Consider the following 20,918-nt stretch of genomic DNA (forward strand, 5'->3'; position numbering starts at 1 on the left):
TCTCCCGTATATCTACTGTATATCTACTGTAAATTTCCATATATCTCCCGTATATCTACTGTATTTCTCCCGTATATCTACCGTATATCTACTGTATATCTACCGTATATCTACCGTATATCTACCGTATATCTACCATATATCTCCCGTATATCTACTGTATATCTACCGTACATCTACCGTATATCTACTGTATATCTGTCGTATACCTACTGTATATCTGCCATATATCTACCGTATATCTACCGTATATCTGCCGTATATCTACCGTATATCTGCCGTATATCTCCTGTATATCTACCGTATATCTACCGTATATCTACTGTATATCTCCCATATATCTACTGTATTTCTCCCGTATATTTCCTGTATATCTACTGTATTACTCCCGTACATCTACTGTATATTTACTGTACATTTCCATATATCTACTGTATAGCTACGATATATCTACTGTATATCTCCCGTATATCTACTGTATATCTACTGTAAATTTCCATATATCTCCCGTATATCTACTGTATTTCTCCCGTATATCTACCGTATATCTACTGTATATCTACCGTATATCTACCGTATATCTACCGTATATCTACCATATATCTCCCGTATATCTACTGTATTTCTCCCGTATATCTACCGTATATCTACCGTATATCTCCCGTATATCTCCCGTATATCTCCCGTATATCTACCGTATATCTACCGTATATCTACTGTATATCTCCCGTATATCTACCGTATATCTACTGTAGATCTCCCGTATATCTCCTGTATATCTACCGTATATCTACCGTATATCTACTGTATATCTCCCATATATCTACTGTATATCTCCCATATATCTACTGTATATCTCCCATATATCTACTGTATATCTCCCATATATCTACTGTATATCTCCCATATATCTACTGTATATCTCCCATATATCTACTGTATATCTCCCGTATATTTCCTGTATTTCTCCCGTATACCTACTGTATATTTACTGTATATCTCCAGTATATCTACTGTATTTCTCCCGTGTATCTACTGTATATCTGCTGTATGTCTACTGTATATCTCCAGTATATCTACTGTTTAGCTTCCATATATCTACTGTATATTTACTGTTAGCTGTCATAGCATGACTGAACACTTAGTCCAGTTCCACTATACTCTCCTTATTACTATACTCTCCGTATTACTATACTCGCCTTACTATACTCTCCTTACTACTATATTCTCCTTACTATACTCTACTTTCCGTACTACTATACTCTCCTTAACACTATACTCTCCTTACTACTATACTCCCCTTACTACTGTACTCTCCTTACTACTGTACTCTCCTTACTACTGTACTCCCCAGTTACACTATACTTTCCTTACTATACTCTACTTACTTCTATACTCTCCTTACTACTATACTCTCTGCTGTACTCTCCAGTTACACTATACTCTCCTTACTACTATAATCTCTTTACCACCATACTCTCTACTGTACTCTCCAGTTCCACTATACTCTCCTTACTATACTCTCCTTACTGTACTCTCCTTACTACTGTACTCTCCAGTTGCACTATACGCTCCTTACTACTATACTCTCCTTACTACTATAATCTCTTTACCACCATACTCTCCAGTTCCACTATACTCTCCTTACTATACTCTCCTTACTGTACTCTCCTTACTACTGTACTCTCCAGTTGCACTATACGCTCCTTAATACTATCCTTACTATACTCTCCAGTTCCACTATACTATCCGTACTATATTCTCCTTACTACTATACTCTCCTTACTATACTATCCTTACTACTATACTCTACTGTACTCTCCAGTTCCACTATACTCTCCTTACTATAATCTACTTACTACTATACTCTCCTTACTATACTATCCTTACTACTATACTCTCCTTACTATAATCTAATTACTACTATACTCTCCTTACTACTATACTCTACTGTACTCTCCAGTTCCACTATACTCTCCTTACCACTATACTCTCCTTACTATACTCTCCGGTTCCGCTATGCTATCCATACTATACTCTCCTTACTACTATACTATCTACTGGACTCTCCAGTTCCACTATACTCTCCTTACTGTGCTCTCCAGTTCCACTATACTCTCCTTATTATACCCTCTACTAAAGTGTTTCCCAACTCTAGTCCTCAAGTACCCCCAACAGCACACCTTGTAGCCCGGGACAAACACACCTGATTCAACTCATTGAGGGCTTGATGATTAGTCGACAAGTTGAATCAGGTGTGTCTGTCCGGGGATCCTCAATAAAAATGTGTGGTGATGGGGACAATCGAGCACTGGAGATGGGAAACACTGCTCTACTTTACTCTCCTTACTGCTATATTCTCCTTATTATACTCTCTACTATACTCTCCAGTTCCACTATAATCTCCTTTACAATACTTCCCTTACTGAACACGGTTAACTAGCTACTCTCCAGTCCTTGACTACTGCTCATGCCACTCCTCCTCACAGTCCTACTGTAGGTTCTATTCTGAGTGTTCCCCTGGGCTTCCATGACACGCTCGTCCCTGATAATATTTATAAAATTGGTTTCCTGGCTTTGGCCTACTTCAGTTAGGATGAGAGAGACGAGAGTGAGTGAGTGAGTGAGCGTTTGTGTGAGTGAGTGAGAGCTACTGTTTCACCCCCAACTGTACTACACTGCACACACACACACACTGATGTACCTTGGCTGCGTGTCGGTGCCAGCGCAGGTGTTCTGTGAAGCTGTCAAAGCTGACGTAGTAGGTCTGGCTCTGGGGCCCTGCTGAGCTGAACGCCAGGCAGTGGCTATGCTTCTTCACCTCCTCCACCTACACATACACACACACACACACACACACACACACACACACACACACACACACACGTTAGGCCTAGAGACTGCATTATCTAACACACATCTTCCGTTCACACCTCCAGGGTAAGTCACACATTCAAGATAACCATTGTCGGAAAACAAATCGCCAGTTAGACACGACAACGACAACACACACGCCTTCGGAGTCAGACAAGCAAGATAAACAAACCTGTAGGGCTATTGACTGAACAAATGTCGATTGCATACAGAAAACACACATACCTATAGGAGAAAAAAAGAAAACCCATCCAGGGACTTTCAGTACACAACACAGTCCCTGTGTTCCATGTTACAGGCCATGGTCCATTTAGTGACGTCATCAGCACGAGCTGAACGGTTCAGATGTTCATATTAAAAGAGCCTCCGGCTGCAATTTCCGGTCATACAGTTATGACCGCACCCTGCGGAGATATATGGGAATCTAGAGATCTAGAGGTCGTGTCTTGACATGACATGATATTAGAGCTGTGGTTGCGGTGGGATATGGGGAGTCAACGTCCTTTATATGCCTAGATGTAGTATGTGGCAGGCTGATAGAAAGACCCTTTCAGGAGTGCCCTTAGGGCTTATTCAACGGGCCTGTCTGCCCTTCCCTGCTGCAGATACACAGCCATAAAGCCATGAAGGGATAACAGTCATTAACCAAAAGCTCTCTTCCTAACTCCCTGTTTGGAATGTGAAATCCCAAGCCAGAAAATGTATTCGTGAGGATCCAGCCTAAACTAGGCAGAACCACGATAAGACTTTTAAATTGGAGGACAAAGTGAATAAAGGCCAACAATCCATTTAGGGTATAGAGCACTTGATGTGGAGAATGCAGATATAAAATAAGGATGTTGGAAGATTAAACACGGATTTGCAACAATGACTTATTGGCCCTTCACCAGGACTCTGTCACAGAGTTGATTAAAGACTGTTGATTTGATTTCAGCTCTATGATTACACACCGATTAGACGGAGTCAAGAATGAAGACAAATGGAAATGGAAAGCTGGTGATGTACGAGTAAAGTAAGGTTTGTGGATGCCACATTGGTGTCATAGAATTCGAATGAACTTTGTGATTTTTCTTCCTGGCGTGGGTACTCTCAATACGGCTGCCAGTCCAGCCGTCACAGAACATTGTCAGTAGTGTCAGTAACAATAGTCTTGTCAGTCCTGTGTCTTACTGTACCTTTCCTCCGATGAGGGGCAGGATGTGCATCTTGCCCGTGTGGCTGTCTTTAACGGAGGAGACAATGAGGCAGGTGCCACAAAGGATCACCTGGCGTCTGGTCCAGCGGTTGACTGGCAGCTGGAGTTTCCCTTTGCGGACATTATACGTCCCCGACAGTTGCACGCGTTCCGAGCTCTCGATGCTGTGGGGCTTTCCTGGAACACACAAGGAGAGGGAGAGAGAGTTAGCATAGTTAGCATTCAGCTAACTCAACACACAGAGGAGAGGGAGCGAGACATAGCATAGTTAGCATTCAGCTAACTTAACACAGAGGAGAGGGAGCGAGAGTTAGCACACAGACCTGTATACTGGCCCTACATCTATTAACCCAAAGCTAATCAAGTGACATAGTAATGTATGACTATAAAGCAAATAATAATGATAATTGCGTTTATTTACATACTGTACATACAGTATATTATCAACCCTGAGAGATATGAATAGTTAAATAGCGTAGCAGCCTAGCGCTCAGCACCCAGTCAAATCAATGCTGTGTTAGCATAAGCGCTAAACATTCACAGTGAGCACTGATGCCGCACTCTGTTAGCATACGTCGCTGAATAGCTTTCAGCATAGCATCAGTCTGTCTTCTCTGTCCATCTGTCTTCTCTGTCTCTCCAAAACATCCACCTGCTCTCCGTCTTGCAAACTGGCCTGCCAACTCTCTCAACCTCTCTAGCTCTCTCACATTCTTCTCCACTTGCATGTGCCTCTCTGTTCTCCTCCTACCTATCCATCTATGAACAGAATCTCTGCCTACCTACCTGTACACTTGTTTGTCTTTTGTTATTCATGTCTCCGCCATGTGTGCTAGGCCAAGGCGCTACGCCAATGCATCTGATGTAGAACAGATGTGGAATGGACACGACCCCAGGCCATAGAAAATGACTCACATGTTACTGTAAACGACAGTAAATCACTCCTGCCCTCTACATCTCTCCCATCCACTCCACACTGGGTTTATGAGGGAGAAGGAGCTGCTGCCGGGAGTATAGAAGGGTAGGGTAAGTACACACGCGGACAGGAAACAATCCCAGGTCAGAGAGATACAGGTAACTTCCAAAATAATGGAAACACTTGAGTTTTTAAAATACAAAGTATATTGAAAGCAGGTGCTTCCACACAGTTGTGTGCAACTAACATCTCATCATGCTTAGGGTCATGTATAAAAATACCCAGTTGCTACCTTGGCTAGAAGAGATCTCACCCACTGGGCACATACTTTGATTTACATGATTGAGTTGCTAACTAACCGTGAGTTAATTAAGCAATTGACATCCCATCATGCTTAGGGTCACGTATAAAAATACTGGGGTAGGACTTTATAATACTGGGCTATGCACTCATAGGAGAGGGTGTACGAGTGGTCACTGAATGGTTTGATGAGCAAGAAAACGCTGTAAACCATATGCCGTGGCCATCTCAGTCACCAGATCTCAACCCAATTGAACACTTACGGGAGATTCTGGAGTGGCGCCCGAGACAGCGTTTTCCACCACCATCAACAAAACACCAAATGATGGAATTTCTTGTGGAAGAATGGTGTCCATCGCTACGATAGTTTCAGACACCTGTAGAATCTGTGCCCAACACCACATTAAGACACTTCATGTTGGCGTTTACCTTATTTCCTCAGTTATGTAACCTAGTGTAAACCACTCCTCCATCTCTCCCAGCCAATCCAGACAGGGATAGAGAGAGAGAGCTGGTGGGGTAGTACTATGGGGTAAGTACTAAGTACCAGGACAAGCTCTTACAGCTTTGAATAATTCAACACAGGTCTCTTACATGCTGACTGTTAGACTAACACGAGAGAATGCTGTATGACACATGGCCCCTTGGCTAACACTTTTAGCATCGCTTTAAAACTCCCCCGACTGGAGAACACCACACACAAGTTACCTGCTCTATTGTAGGGAGCTTACAACCTAGCGACCTCCTCAAGAGGTTTGGATCTCTTGGCGTAATGGCTAAGGTGTAGGGTTGACAGTTGCAAGGTCCCAGGTTCAAGCCCAGGTAAGGACCGATGTACCCTCAAAAGATTATCGCCATTGAGCAAATTTCAGGTCTACAGAGCGCAAAGTTCAATGTAGGCCTACATTCCATGAGACTTTTGGGAAAAAAAATGCGTGGCTTGACATGAACCTGTTTAGCCACTTGTACTTCCGGTAAGGTGACTGAAAATGTTGTTGTGTTGTTTGACGTAAGAAACCAGTTCCCATAGCCTTATTACAGAGAATTAGAAATTATGCTACACTCTGCCTATTGACTACTTAGCTTATTCAAGCCGGTCTCAAAATACAACACTGCCCCTTTAAGACAAAAAAAATCTATTTACTTGACTCTCTTTTCAAAGATGTCTAGAAATGTACACGTTTTGTGCTCTTGTAGGAAGCAACCACTCCCTTATTGCTGAATACAAAGGACCTATAACTCGGCGAACAATTCACTAACTAGCAAAGGATATTAAAATGTTTACACGTGGCTACACGCAGCTTTCACTTTGAACTCAAAACAAGCTCATCTACTCACGGCCGCTCATGCTGTAAACACAGTCCAGTTCAAAGTAATTGACACAGATCCACATATGCCAATGGTCTATTTGCATATAGGCCTACTGCAGCTCTGATTGGTTATGTCACACCGGTCTGTGTAAAGTACGGCTGAGTAGTGTGTGTCAATGCACATGGCAGCAGCTAATGGGGATCCATAATAAATACAAATGCAATAGAATCCTATCTCGGTGCGTTCTGCCAACAACGAAATCTCTTGCATAGTTTGTTTTGTTTCGGTATGTTGCATTGAAAGTGGCTAATATTGCGTTGATTCAATCACAATTGCCACAGTAATGGGAAATGTTGATATTGTTAACAGGGAAAACTGTAGAACAGTGGTCCCCAACCTTTTCTTAGTCAAGATCACATTGAGTCAAAATGCAAGCCGAGATCTACCGCTCAGAATTTTTATTTTTGTATTTTTATTTTTACATGACTTTAAAAAACATAAGCCTATGCAACATTAACCAATTAAAAACAGTAATGAGGTTTGTGCAGTAAGCTATATACCCAATACATTATCACCGCAAATTGGCTTTGCTTGAATTGCCCTGCCAATGAATGCATTGTTGTTTGGAATATATATTATTATATATTTTTTTTATGAGGAAGGCTATATGATCACACCGGTAATGATTGAGCATATATTTAAATAATGTGCTTTTTATTTATTGTTTACTGTGCTGATGATGCCTGCATCTGATAGTCAGTCTCAGCAGAGGGAGAGAGCAGCAGACTGAGGGTCCACCTCTCAACATCCCTCCACTCTCCCTTTCGTCCACTGACACTGTCCAAAAAGGGACAGTCTTCCAGCTGATGGCGAAACTCGAGTCGCACTGCATTATTTCTGCCTCATGCACAAATTCACGTTGTTACTCCTCTGACCAGAGAAAGTGAAATATCCCTTGATATTAAAAAAGACCCAAGCCGCTAATAATAACAACGCAAGCCTGTAGATACACTTTCCTACTCATTCATCACTGCTGCACTGCTTGTTGTAGCGCTGAGTGGAAATAGGAAGATGGCACATTTCATGGCTTATAAAAGTGTTGAATACAAAGTGTTCACAGTGCTGAGTGTGAACTTAAACATGAACTCATCTCTTTGCTGTATTCGTTGACAGTCTCTCCCTCTCGTCATGATTTTTAAACGTTTAGAAATCTCACAGTATCAACTTTGCTGAGGCTTTCTTTAATGGCTGCTACGTTACTGCAGACACGGTCGTCTGAGCCATCCGATTGGCCAGCGTTAGGCCTATAGAGCACTTGATTTGCTCTCAGGGCCTACTGGAAGTCAGAGTTTGTATCTTTAGACACATGCTATGGTTAAAAATGGCAACAGTTTGCCTACCTAGTGCGCAGGGCAGTCGGGTGCACCTATCGCCAACAGCCCGAGACCAACACAGGCACAAGGCTTTATTATTGTTGTTGTTGTTGTTTTACAGAAATGTTTACCGATCGACTAGGAATGCTTGGAGATCGACCAGGCGTTCGCGATCGACCGGTTGGTGACCACTGCTCAAGAAAGTTAAGTGACGATCAATCTCCTGCTTTTCTCTGTGGGCTGATATTTCCTGCACGGCCGTCTCAGGCTACTGCTCGGCACAGCTTAGAGGGAACATTGTTCAGGACTACATGTACACCCTCCTTCCACACAATATGTACCTGGCGCTTTCGGTCTGGTCCTAAAGCAACTGGAGCAGTGATTGTGCTCGTTTCTTTGTAGCTCAAGATACGGAGAAGTCGGCTTGATACTGTCAGAGACGAGGGTTGAAGAATAACTTCACTGTGGAAGTGCTCATGTTCTGAAGAACAGACTCCGAGCCCGGGGCAAAGGGCTACATTTTAATATGAGCTACTGTGATCAGCACTTTTCCCCGCTGTATCATCACAGTGCAGTGACCTTTGGCCTCATTTTCACGCCGAAACCAAATCAATAACCGACTTTGCAAATGGACTGGTCAAATACTGAGCATGTGCAATGCGGCACCTTACCACATGGTCAGAAGTGAGATGCCACCATAGAGCTCAGACCTCTACAGTACAACTCAGTTCATTTTCATAACTGAGTTTGCGAGTCGGATGAGAAATTGTTTGAACAGGCAAATTATTCACCAGCTTTTAGCCTCAATAAGTCACACTGGCAATCTCAAAATATCTAGGGCTTTGTTGGAACACACACACACACACACACACACACACACACACACACACACACACACACACAGATTCAGTGACAGTGATAAACCTCCTCCATATGTGATTTGAGCTTTATTGTTCACCTGGATGAGGATGGACCAAAGCAGGAACAAACGTTTTAAAAGGGGAACAATATGGAGTGGTGCAGTAGGAAGCCCTAATGATAACAGTGGGCCTAAAACAGCATCTGTCTGCCCGGGTGTTGATTTGTCCTGGCGGCTACAGTAACTCTCTCTCCCCACCCAGTCACATGGACACAGTGGATCTGCCTGTGTGTAGACCAGACCACTACACTGTCTAGGTTAGTTCAATTGAAGGGAAAGAGTGGGTGGGTGGGGCTCCCACTGTTTACATTGGATCTAGACAACCTCTTGACATCACAATGATACTATGGTTATGTAGTGGTCACTTTTAGTCTCATGCTGGAATCCACAACCCTGGTGGGGCAGGAACCAGGCTCCAGCCAACCAACTGAGTCATCGGAACAAGGACTCTATTTGTTGTCCCTGGCCAGGAGTATTCAATTTAAAGGTTGAGGATGGAAGCAATGCAGGGGATAGGGTTCGGGTCAAAAGGACACTATGGTCTTGGCTAGTTGTGTGTGTGTGTGTTTGGAGAATGAGGTGCTTTCTTTACCTTTGAGTGCTATGGAGAATGGGACCTTTTTTTGTAAATTTGATTGGTGGATTCAAATAAAGTATTAAAAATATATATGTGTGTGAGTAGGGAGTGGGGTGTGTTTACTTTAGGGTGTTCACTACCTAGCGGTTTATCAAGATGTCTTCCTTCCCCAAGATCAGGAAAGGCCACGGTTTCCCCTCTCCCTGCCAACACACACCCACGCGGAGAGGAACTGACTGCGGTGGGGCGGACAGTGGTACCGTTTCTCCTACTGTGGTCTGGGCACGCCGTACCTCAGGGCTCTGAACAACATTACACACTGGGTCTGGGCTCGCCGTACCTCAGGGCTCTGACCAACATGACACACTGGGTCTGGGCTCGCCGTACCTCAGGGCTCTGACCAACATTACACACTGGGTCTGGGCTCGCCGTACCTCAGGGCTCTGACCAACATCACACACTGGGTCTGGGCTCGCCGTACCTCAGGGCTCTGACCAACATTACACACTGGGTCTGGGCTCGCCGTACCTCAGGGCTCTGACCAACATTACACACTGGGTCTGGGTGACCAACATCACACACTGGGTCTGGGCTCGCCGTACCTCAGGGCTCTGACCAACATCACACACTGGGTCTGGGCTCGCCGTACCTCAGGGCTCTGACCAACATTACACACCGGGTCTGGGCTCGCCGTACCTCAGGGCTCTGACCAACATTACACACTGGGTCTGGGCTCGCCGTACCTCAGGGCTCTGACCAACATGACACACTGGGTCTGGGCTCGCCGTACCTCAGGGCTCTGACCAACATTACACACCGGGTCTGGGCTCGCCGTACCTCAGGGCTCTGACCAACATCACACACTGGGTCTGGGCTCGCCGTACCTCAGGGCTCTGACCAACATGACACACTGGGTCTGGGCTCGCCGTACCTCAGGGCTCTGACCAACATTACACACCGGGTGGGAATGAGATACATGCAATACATGCTATGGTGCTGTGGACTGGCACAGATGAGACTAATGTATGGGTCGTAGTGTAGAGGAGGGTTGTGTTCAGGCTATAACTAGCTCCTGCTGCCTGGCCTTGGCTGCCTCTCACATCTTTACTGCGACCCAAATGGCACCCTCTTCCCTAGATAGTGCACTACCATTGACCAGAGCCATATGGGCCGTGGTCAAAAGTAGTGCACGATCTTGGGAATAGGGTGCCATTTGAGCCACAAGCCTCTGTCTCGTTTCCTGTATGAGATTATTACGATCTGAGGTGTTGTATCAAGGCCCTCCTTGCTACTGAGGAGCTGTAGAGACACATCACTGTCAAATAGTGCTAAAAATAACACAATCTGTAGCGTGTCCTTCTGAGGCTTGTTATTATTATCAAATGATGCTTGATGCCTGTTGTTTTCCGCCGCTGACAGTGAAAAGGAGTAATGAGATATTGAAGAAAGAGGAAGTGAGTAAGCGCCAACACATATGGGGAAGAGAGAGAGAGGGGGAAGAGAGAGGGAGGGAAAGAAAGAGAGAAGGAACGACAAAGAAAGAAATCAAGCTGTTTCTGTGGCCTGTAAATTGTTGTCCTCCTGTAGGGGCACGCACACCATGTGGCACCGAACCTGCCTTAGTGTGAGAGAGTGTGTGTGTGTGTTGCCTGTCATCTCTTGATTTGACCTTCTGTCTTTCTCCGTATAAACCCAAAACCTTGCTTTTCCCAGCTGGCAAAAGTGGTTGCAATGACGTCTTTGCAGACAGATTTCAACAAATTGCAATGGTGTCATATTAAAAAGATGTGGTAATAATGTCGTATCAAACCCCTTTTCTACCTGGATTCACTCCCCCTCAATTCAATTCAAAGGGCATCATCGGCATGGGAAACATACTGTACGTTTACATTGCCAAAGCAAATGAAATAGACAATAAACAAGGGAAGTAAACAATCAGAAATGAAGAGTAAAATGTTTTAAAAGAATACAGACATTTCAAATGATATGATTTCCTATGTACAGTGTTGTAACAATGTGCAAATAGTTTAAGTAAACCTCGGAATAACCGTTTGTAGTGCTGCAAGGCCCAAGGTAACAGGAATAGGCTCCTTTGGACAAGCTCTAAGGTAGGTGACACACACAAACAGACATGGGCGTGTAATGGCAGTGACGGTGAGGACCAGACGAGGTGACAGCTGCTAGGGACAATTAGTGCGCGGGCCAAGGCAGTGCTATTATCCCCTCCTCCCATCTGCCAGCCTGGCGCAACATGTTACAACCTTCCAACAATCATGGGACAACCTTCAAGGCTATCTACCATACCACACTGTCTGCCTTCAGGACTATCTATGGTATTGTGTGTGTGTGTTGTTTTATACTACATAGCTTTGTAAGTCTGTAAGCAACAGGGTCGTAGCTAGTTACCACAGCCACAAAGTCCGAAGGCCCGCCTCCTCGGCCAATCAGATGAGGGAGTGTGTTGACACGTATGCCAGATTACGGTATATTTCCAGTTCAAGTTTGAGGACCAATTTATTTTATGTACCGATCCATAAACGATTTGGTTATTTATTAGCTATAATAAAACCAACAGTTCAAAATGTAAATTGGTAATCAGATGTCTTAATCAGACTCAGCCGGGAAGCTTATCATGATTTTTGTTCTAATTGTTTAAAAAAAAATGCATGTAGACAAACAAATTGACATTTGATTTTAGATTTATACAGTTTCAGGGAAATGAAAAATGTTGAATTAGGCTGCTTTAAGATATAAACTTCAACCCTGTTTTCCAATTGGGCACTTATTATAGTATTTCTTTTGTACAATTGGAATTGGGGTGCCTGAGTAAACACAGCCTTAGACTTTGACCAACAGTAGGTTGATGATATACTTTAAAATATTTACCTTAAAACCAGGAAAGCAGATAGCGGGGGCGATTTTTATTATAGCCTTGTAGTCCACCTTTTTGGTATTTTGCACCAAATCAAATCAACTGTTATTTATCATGCGCCGAATACAACTGGTGTAGACTTGACAGTGAAATGCTCACGAACCTTCCCAAATGATGCAGAGTTTAAAGATAAAATACACAAGAATGGAGCTAAATACAGGGACCAGTACCAGATCAATGTGGAGCTAAATACAGGGACCAGTACCAGATCAATGTGGAGCTAAATACAGGGACCAGTACCAGATCAATGTGGAGCTAAATACAGGGACCAGTGCCAGATCAATGTGGAGCTAAATACAGGGACCAGTACCAGATCAATGTGGAGCTGAATACAGGGACCAGTACCAGATCAATGTGGAGCTAAATACAGGGACCAGTACCAGATCAATGTGGAGCTAAATACAGGGACCAGTACCAGATCAATGTGGAGCTACATACAGGGACCAGTACCAGATCAATGTGGAGCTAAATACAGTTACCAGATCAATATGGAGCTAAATACAGGGACCAGTACCAGATCAATTTGGAGCTAAATACAGGGACCAGTACCAGATCAATGTGGAGCTAAATACAGGGACCAGTACCGGATCAATGTGGAGCTAAATACAGGGACCAGTACCAGATCAACGTGGAGCTAAATACAGGGACCAGTACCGGATCAATGTGGAGCTAAATACAGTGACCAGTACCGGATCAATGTGGAGCTAAATACAGTGACCAGTACCGGATCAATGTGGAGCTAAATACAGGGACCAGTACCAGATCAACGTGGAGCTAAATACAGGGACCAGTACCGGATCAATGTGGAGCTAAATACAGGGACCAGTACCAGATCAATTTGGAGCTACATACAGGGACCAGTACCAGATCAATGTGGAGCTAAATACAGGTACCAGATCAATGTGGAGCTAAATACAGGGACCAGTACCAGATCAATGTGGAGCTAAATACAGTGACCAGTACCAGATCAATGTGGAGCTAAATACAGGGACCAGATCAATGTGGAGCTAAATACAGGGACCAGTACCGGATCAATGTGGAGCTAAATACAGTGACCAGTACCAGATCAATGTGGAGCTAAATACAGGGACCAGTACCGGATCAATGTGGAGCTAAATACAGTGACCAGTACCGGATCAATGTGGAGCTAAATACAGTGACCAGTACCAGATCAATGTGGAGCTAAATACAGGTACCAGATCAATGTGGAGCTAAATACAGGGACCAGTACCCGATCAATGTGGAGCTAAATACAGTGACCAGTACCAGATCAATGTGGAGCTAAATACAGGGACCAGTACCAGATCAATGTGGAGCTAAATACAGGGACCAGTACCAGATCAATGTGGAGCTACATACAGGGACCAGTACCAGATCAATGTGGAGCTAAATACAGTTACCAGATCAATGTGGAGCTAAATACAGGGACCAGTACCAGATCAATTTGGAGCTAAATACAGGGACCAGTACCAGATCAATGTGGAGCTAAATACAGGGACCAGTACCGGATCAATGTGGAGCTAAATACAGGGACCAGTACCAGATCAACGTGGAGCTAAATACAGGGACCAGTACCGGATCAATGTGGAGCTAAATACAGTGACCAGTACCGGATCAATGTGGAGCTAAATACAGTGACCAGTACCGGATCAATGTGGAGCTAAATACAGGGACCAGTACCAGATCAACGTGGAGCTAAATACAGGGACCAGTACCGGATCAATGTGGAGCTAAATACAGGGACCAGTACCAGATCAATTTGGAGCTACATACAGGGACCAGTACCAGATCAATGTGGAGCTAAATACAGGTACCAGATCAATGTGGAGCTAAATACAGGGACCAGTACCTGATCAATGTGGAGCTAAATACAGTGACCAGTACCAGATCAATGTGGAGCTAAATACAGGGACCAGTACCAGATCAATGTGGAGCTAAATACAGGGACCAGTACCAGATCAATGTGGAGCTAAATACAGGGACCAGTACCAGATCAATGTGGAGCTATATACAAGGACCAGTACCAGATCAATGTGGAGCTAAATACAGTGACCAGTACCGGATCAATGTGGAGCTAAATACAGTGACCAGTACCAGATCAATGTGGAGCTATATACAGTGACCAGTACCAGATCAATGTGGAGCTAAATACAGGGACCAGTACCAGATCAATTTGGAGCTACATACAGGGACCAGTACCAGATCAATGTGGAGCTAAATACAGGTACCAGATCAATGTGGAGCTAAATACAAGGACCAGTACCAGATCAATGTGGAGCTAAATACAGGGACCAGTACCGGATCAATGTGGAGCTAAATACAGTGACCAGTACCAGATCAATGTGGAGCTAAATACAGGGACCAGTACCGGATCAATGTGGAGCTAAATACAGGGACCAGTACCGGATTAATGTGGAGCTAAATACAGGGACCAGTACCGGATCAATGTGGAGCTAAATACAGTGACCAGTACCAGATCAATGTGGAGCTAAATACAGGGACCAGTACCAGATCAATGTGGAGCTAAATACAGGGACCAGTACCGGATCAATGTGGAGCTAAATACAGGGACCAGTACCGGATCAATGTGGAGCTAAATACAGGGACCAGTACCAGATCAATGTGGAGCTAAATACAGGGACCAGTACCAGATCAATGTGGAGCTACATACAAGGACCAGTACCAGATCAATGTGGAGCTACATACAGGGACCAGTACCAGATCAATGTGGACCTAAATACAGGGACCAGTACCAGATCAATGTGGAGCTAAATACAGGGACCAGTACCAGATCAATGTGGAGCTACATACAAGGACCAGTACCAGATCAATGTGGAGCTAAATACAGGGACCAGTACCAGATCAATGTGGAGCTAAATACAGGGACCAGTACCGGATCAATGTGGAGCTAAATACAGTGACCAGTACCGGATCAATGTGGAGCTAAATACAGTGACCAGTACCGGATCAATGTGGAGCTATATACAGTGACCAGTACCAGATCAATGTGGAGCTAAATACAGGGACCAGTACCAGATCAATGTGGAGCTACATACAGGGACCAGTACCAGATCAATGTGGAGCTAAATACAGGTACCAGATCAATGTGGAGCTAAATACAAGGACCAGTACCAGATCAATGTGGAGCTAAATACAGGGACCAGTACCGGATCAATGTGGAGCTAAATACAGTGACCAGTACCAGATCAATGTGGAGCTAAATACAGGGACCAGTACCGGATCAATGTGGAGCTAAATACAGGGACCAGTACCGGATTAATGTGGAGCTAAATACAGGGACCAGTACCGGATCAATGTGGAGCTAAATACAGTGACCAGTACCAGATCAATGTGGAGCTAAATACAGGGACCAGTACCAGATCAATGTGGAGCTAAATACAGGGACCAGTACCGGATCAATGTGGAGCTAAATACAGGGACCAGTACCGGATCAATGTGGAGCTAAATACAGGGACCAGTACCAGATCAATGTGGAGCTAAATACAGGGACCAGTACCAGATCAATGTGGAGCTACATACAAGGACCAGTACCAGATCAATGTGGAGCTAAATACAGGGACCAGTACCAGATCAATGTGGAGCTAAATACAGGGACCAGTACCAGATCAATGTGGAGCTAAATACAGGGACCAGTACCAGATCAATGTGGAGCTAAATACAGGGACCAGTACCAGATCAATGTGGAGCTACATACAAGGACCAGTACCAGATCAATGTGGAGCTAAATACAGGGACCAGTACCAGATCAATGTGGAGCTAAATACAGGGACCAGTACCAGATCAATGTGGAGCTAAATACAGGGACCAGTACCAGATCAATGTGGAGCTAAATACAGGGACCAGTACCAGATCAATGTGGAGCTAAATACAGGGACCAGTACCAGATCAATGTGGAGCTAAATACAGGGACCAGTACCAGATCAATGTGGAGCTAAATACAGGGACCAGTACCAGATCAATGTGGAGCTAAATACAGGGACCAGTACCAGATCAATGTGGAGCTAAATACAGGGACCAGTACCGGATCAATGTGGAGCTAAATACAGGGACCAGTACCGGATCAATGTGGAGCTAAATACAGGGACCAGTACCGGATCAATGTGGAGCTAAATACAGGGACCAGTACCGGATCAATGTACATTTCGACCTCAAGTAACTTGTATCTCTGTACAAGTTACTTGGAGTCCATATGTACATGAACGCAGGGTAAGTGACTAGGCAAATAATAATAATACGTGTAAAATAAAGAACAGAGTAGCAGCAGCAAATGATGTGTAAAACTGCGAACATCTTATTCTGAAATCATGGGCATTAATGATGAATCACGCTTCACCATACATTTCGTTGAGTGCTGGCCTGTGGAAGAATGCAGAAAGCCCTGATAATTATGGATGAGAACTCTCTTGGTAGATAAAAGGGTCTGCAGCTTACTATGAGTTATTTTGTGTAGACCGTGTAGACTTTATATACACACACTCACAGGTATTACTGAGGTATTCGTTTTCACCAGTTTCCGTCTCTGTACAAAGACATGGAAGATGGTAAAACACTTAACCGTTTCACGTGTGAATTCCAAATATCTCTAACGGTCGCGGTTTTATGTTTTATGCAGAATGCATTCTGACATTGAAAATGTGATTGTTATGCAACAGGACAGCTAACTCGAGCTGCCTGCTAATTATCTAACCCCCGCTGCCTGCTATGTTTCAGTTTGTCAATTACAAAGTATTTTCTAACAAGTTTTATTTTCTAACAACAGTTTGAATTGAAGTGTGTTCTGCCTCCTCATTAATTCACATAGAAGTAGCCCATTTCTCTGTTGCAGACAATTTATGTTTGAGGATTTACTGAGCCAGACAAACTTCTCTCTTTGAGGTGAGCCAAAGCACTCCCCCAGTGTTTCACGCAGATCAAGTATGCAGACATTTGCGCATTCTTGCAAACTTTTTCCCCCTGGCATATTTTCTGGCTAGTGCTCGCATTGCCTTCATTGTCGTTTTCCTTACAAATAATAACTTTGGACATGTGTGTGTTCCTATCAAAGTAAGTGCCTTATTGTCTGTATATCGTGTTGTCATTTCTACTGTAGCATACAGTATGTATGGAGCATAATGTATTTACAGTTTTATTACATTTTCAGGAAATGGTGACAAATAATCCTTTCCGATTATTGCAGAGATTGTAATGGACACCTATGTGTGTAAAATACTTTTTTGAAGGTTGTACTGATTATGATGAGCTAATGCTAAGCTATTTAAACAACTACATGTGGCACCAGGTTTGTTGACATTACACAATGCATTCTGGGTGTCATGTAAACATCTGTCAGACCAAAGATGTTACAATGAGGTGAAGGAACGGTTCACTCATCTTTTGAGTAGACTTCTGGGGGTGAATGAAGGGAAGTGAATGATCGTAGACGACACACTCCTCCAACATGCATTCTGCAAACAGACCAAACTCATCTGGTCTCCTCTTCATATCTTTGGTTGACGAAAAAAACCACACAAAAAACATGGTGGCGAGCACAAACTATCCATTGCCGGATTACACCATCTATTTTTAGAAAGTGTTTTACTAAATTATTTCGAACAATGGTGAGCTCTCCCGTGATGTGATGAATTGTAAACAGCCAATTGCTATTAGCTAATTCATATTGTGGTTTCTGCCGAGTTTTAGCTCTAATTTTCTCCAATTACCTCCATTTAAAATCTAACTGTTTTAAAGTCACCATTGGCCTCATGGTGAAAATCTTTGATCGGTTTCCTTCCTCTCCGGCAACTAGACGCCTGCATCTTTGTAGTGACTGTATTGATACACCATCCAAAGTGTAATTAATAACTTCACCATGCTCAAATGGATCTTCAATGTCTGCTTCTAAAATATTTTACCCATCTACCAATACGTATCCTTCTTTGTGAGGCATTGGAAAACCTCCCTGGTCTTTGTGGTTGAATCTGTGTATGAAATTCACTGCTCGACTGAGGGACCGTACAGATAATTGTATGTGTGGAGATGAGGTAGTCATTCAAAAATCATGTTAAACACTATTATTGCACACAGAGTAAGTCCATGCAGCTTGCTAAGCACATTTTTACATGTGAACTTATTTAGGCTTGCCATAACAAAGGGGTTAAAAAAAAAATATCATAATTCCAATTTGACATGATGGGGTATTGTGTGTAGGCCAGGGTGTAACACAACAAAATATGGAAAAAGTCAAGGGGTATGAATACTTTCTGAAGGCACTGGTATCTTTAGTGACCACAGAGTTGGGACACCTGTTTAAAGTCCCATTTTCTTAAAAGTTATTGAGGAACATAAAATTAAATTGTTGTATTAAAAGTGTATGGTATAAACAGTGATCTGTATTTGAACTTACTGCCTTCTTGTTCATTTCAGCAGCATATTTCTCTTTAGTTTTTATTTGTTTGTCTTTACCCTCGTGGCATTCAGAAAGTGTTGGTCCCATGTTTCATGAGCTGAAATAAAAATACCCAGAAATGTTCCATACGCACAAAAAGCGTATTTCTCTAAATGTTGTGCACTCATTTGTTTATACCCCAGTTAGTGAGCATTTCTCCTTTGCCAAGATACTCTACCTGACAGGTGTGGCTTATCAAGAAGCTGATTAAACAGCAAGATCATTACCACAGGTGCACCTTGTGCTGTGGACAATAAAAGGCCACTAAAACTGTGAAGTTTTGTCAAACAACACAATGCCACAGATGTCTCAAGTTGAGGGAGCATGCTATTGGCATGCTGACTGCTGGAATGTCCACCAGAGCTACTGCCAGATAATTGAATGTTCATTTCTCTACCATAAGCCACGTCCAACATTGTTTTCGAGAATTGGCAGTACATCCAAAGGGCCTCACAAAAGCAGACCACGTGTAACCACACTAGCTGAGGACCTCAACATCCTGCTTCTTCTCCTGCGGGATCATCTGAGAGCACCACCCAGAAAGCTGATGAAACGGAGTTTGCACAACCGAAGAATTTCTGTAGAAACAAAAAAAATAACACCTCAGGGAAGCTCATCTGCGTGCTCGTTATCCTCACTAGGGTCTTAACCTGACTTAGTTATTTGGTCCTCAAAATGTAACTTGAAATATTCCGTACATTGGCAAACGCATCATCACACTCCCTCATCTGATTGGTTGAGTAGGTGGGCCTTCAGATTTTGTAGCCGTAGTAACTAGTGATGACTAAGCAACAGTTAGGGAGACACTGTTGCTTACTTGGAGTGAAACCTACAAATCCACAATTTCACAGTTTCCGAAAGGCCTAATCCTTAATTAGTAGCTTCTTAATCCGCTAAACATCCTCTTTAAAAGTTCCCAGATGTTCTCACACTAAACGAGTCTGCACAGAAGATTTACTGGGGGTTGGTTCTAATGCTAGCTTCTGCATGTGTGTGTTGTCTTTTTTGGGAAGAGTGTTCAGCGTGTTGACAACTGCCCAAGTCCCTCTAGGCTGGGCTGAGTGACATCTGGTTTAGTGCTCTGACAGCACTCGTCTCCTGTCACACAGATTGACAACAGGGTTACATTGAGGGAGCATCTCTCAGTGAGTGTTACATTGAGGGAGCATCTCTCAGTGAGTGTTACATTGAGGGAGCATCTCTCAGTGAGTGTTACATTGAGGGAGCATCTCTTAGTTAACTCAGCTCATAGGACCTCTAGACATGTTCTAGGATGCTGTCCAACAAGCCTTGATCTCCTCGTGTTTTCTCCTCCATTTCCTCTCCCCTCCCCTCCCCTGCTTGTGTTTTCTCCTCTCCCCCCCTTCTCTACTCTCTTCTCTACTTCTTGTGTTTTCTCCTCTATTTCATTTCCCCGCTCCGCGTTGTCAATTTACCACAGGAGCTGGGGTTAGGGACAATCTGTTGCCATGGAGCAGGTGACCATGAAACCGCCATGTCCAATTAGGGAGACTACGGGAGGGAAGAAGAGGACGATGAATGATTTGATGGATGTCACAGGAGGAGTCCTGGTGACTTGACTCAGGGCCAGTGTTAGATGAGCAAGAGACAAATATAAATGAGCACACACTCACGACATGACACACACACAGCTGAAAAAAATACACTTCCTAGAATTCAGTGCAAAGAAACGACAGATCAGCAATATACAGTAAGAAGTGAACATTGGTACTGTTCATAGGACACCACCCTGATCAGCTAAACATTTCCAAATCAAACCTTTGCCCTTAGAGGGTACAGAACTAAACAAAACAGAAGAGCCTACTGCTAATCCAGTGGAGGGGTTTTCCAATCATTTCCATAAACCCTGCTAATGCTATATATTGGCTAAAACCCTGCTAATGCTATATATTGGCTAAAACTCTGCTAATGCTATATATTGGCTAAAACCCTGCTAATGCTATATATTGGCTAAAACCCTGCTAATGCCATATATTGGCTAAAACCCTGCTAATGCTATATATTGGCTAAAACTCTGGTAATGCTATATATTGGCTAAAACTCTGCTAATGCTAT

At 43.5% G+C, this 20,918-nt stretch overlaps 1 protein-coding gene across 1 annotated transcript in view; it reads right to left on the reverse strand.

Annotated features, from left to right (window-relative positions):
- LOC109871887 (PH domain leucine-rich repeat protein phosphatase 1-like) overlaps positions 1–20,918 on the reverse strand; it is an 81,094-nt gene that overhangs the window by 24,214 nt on the left and 35,962 nt on the right. The window contains exons 2-3 of the mRNA XM_020462907.2: positions 4,050–4,246; positions 2,705–2,830 (exon numbers count right to left, since the gene is read on the reverse strand). Of these exons, the coding sequence (XP_020318496.1) occupies positions 2,705–2,830; positions 4,050–4,246 (323 nt within the window). The remainder of the gene's footprint in view (positions 1–2,704; positions 2,831–4,049; positions 4,247–20,918) is intronic.

This window comes from Oncorhynchus kisutch, linkage group LG27 (assembly GCF_002021735.2).
Source record: "Oncorhynchus kisutch isolate 150728-3 linkage group LG27, Okis_V2, whole genome shotgun sequence".
Lineage (NCBI taxonomy): Eukaryota > Metazoa > Chordata > Actinopteri > Salmoniformes > Salmonidae > Oncorhynchus > Oncorhynchus kisutch.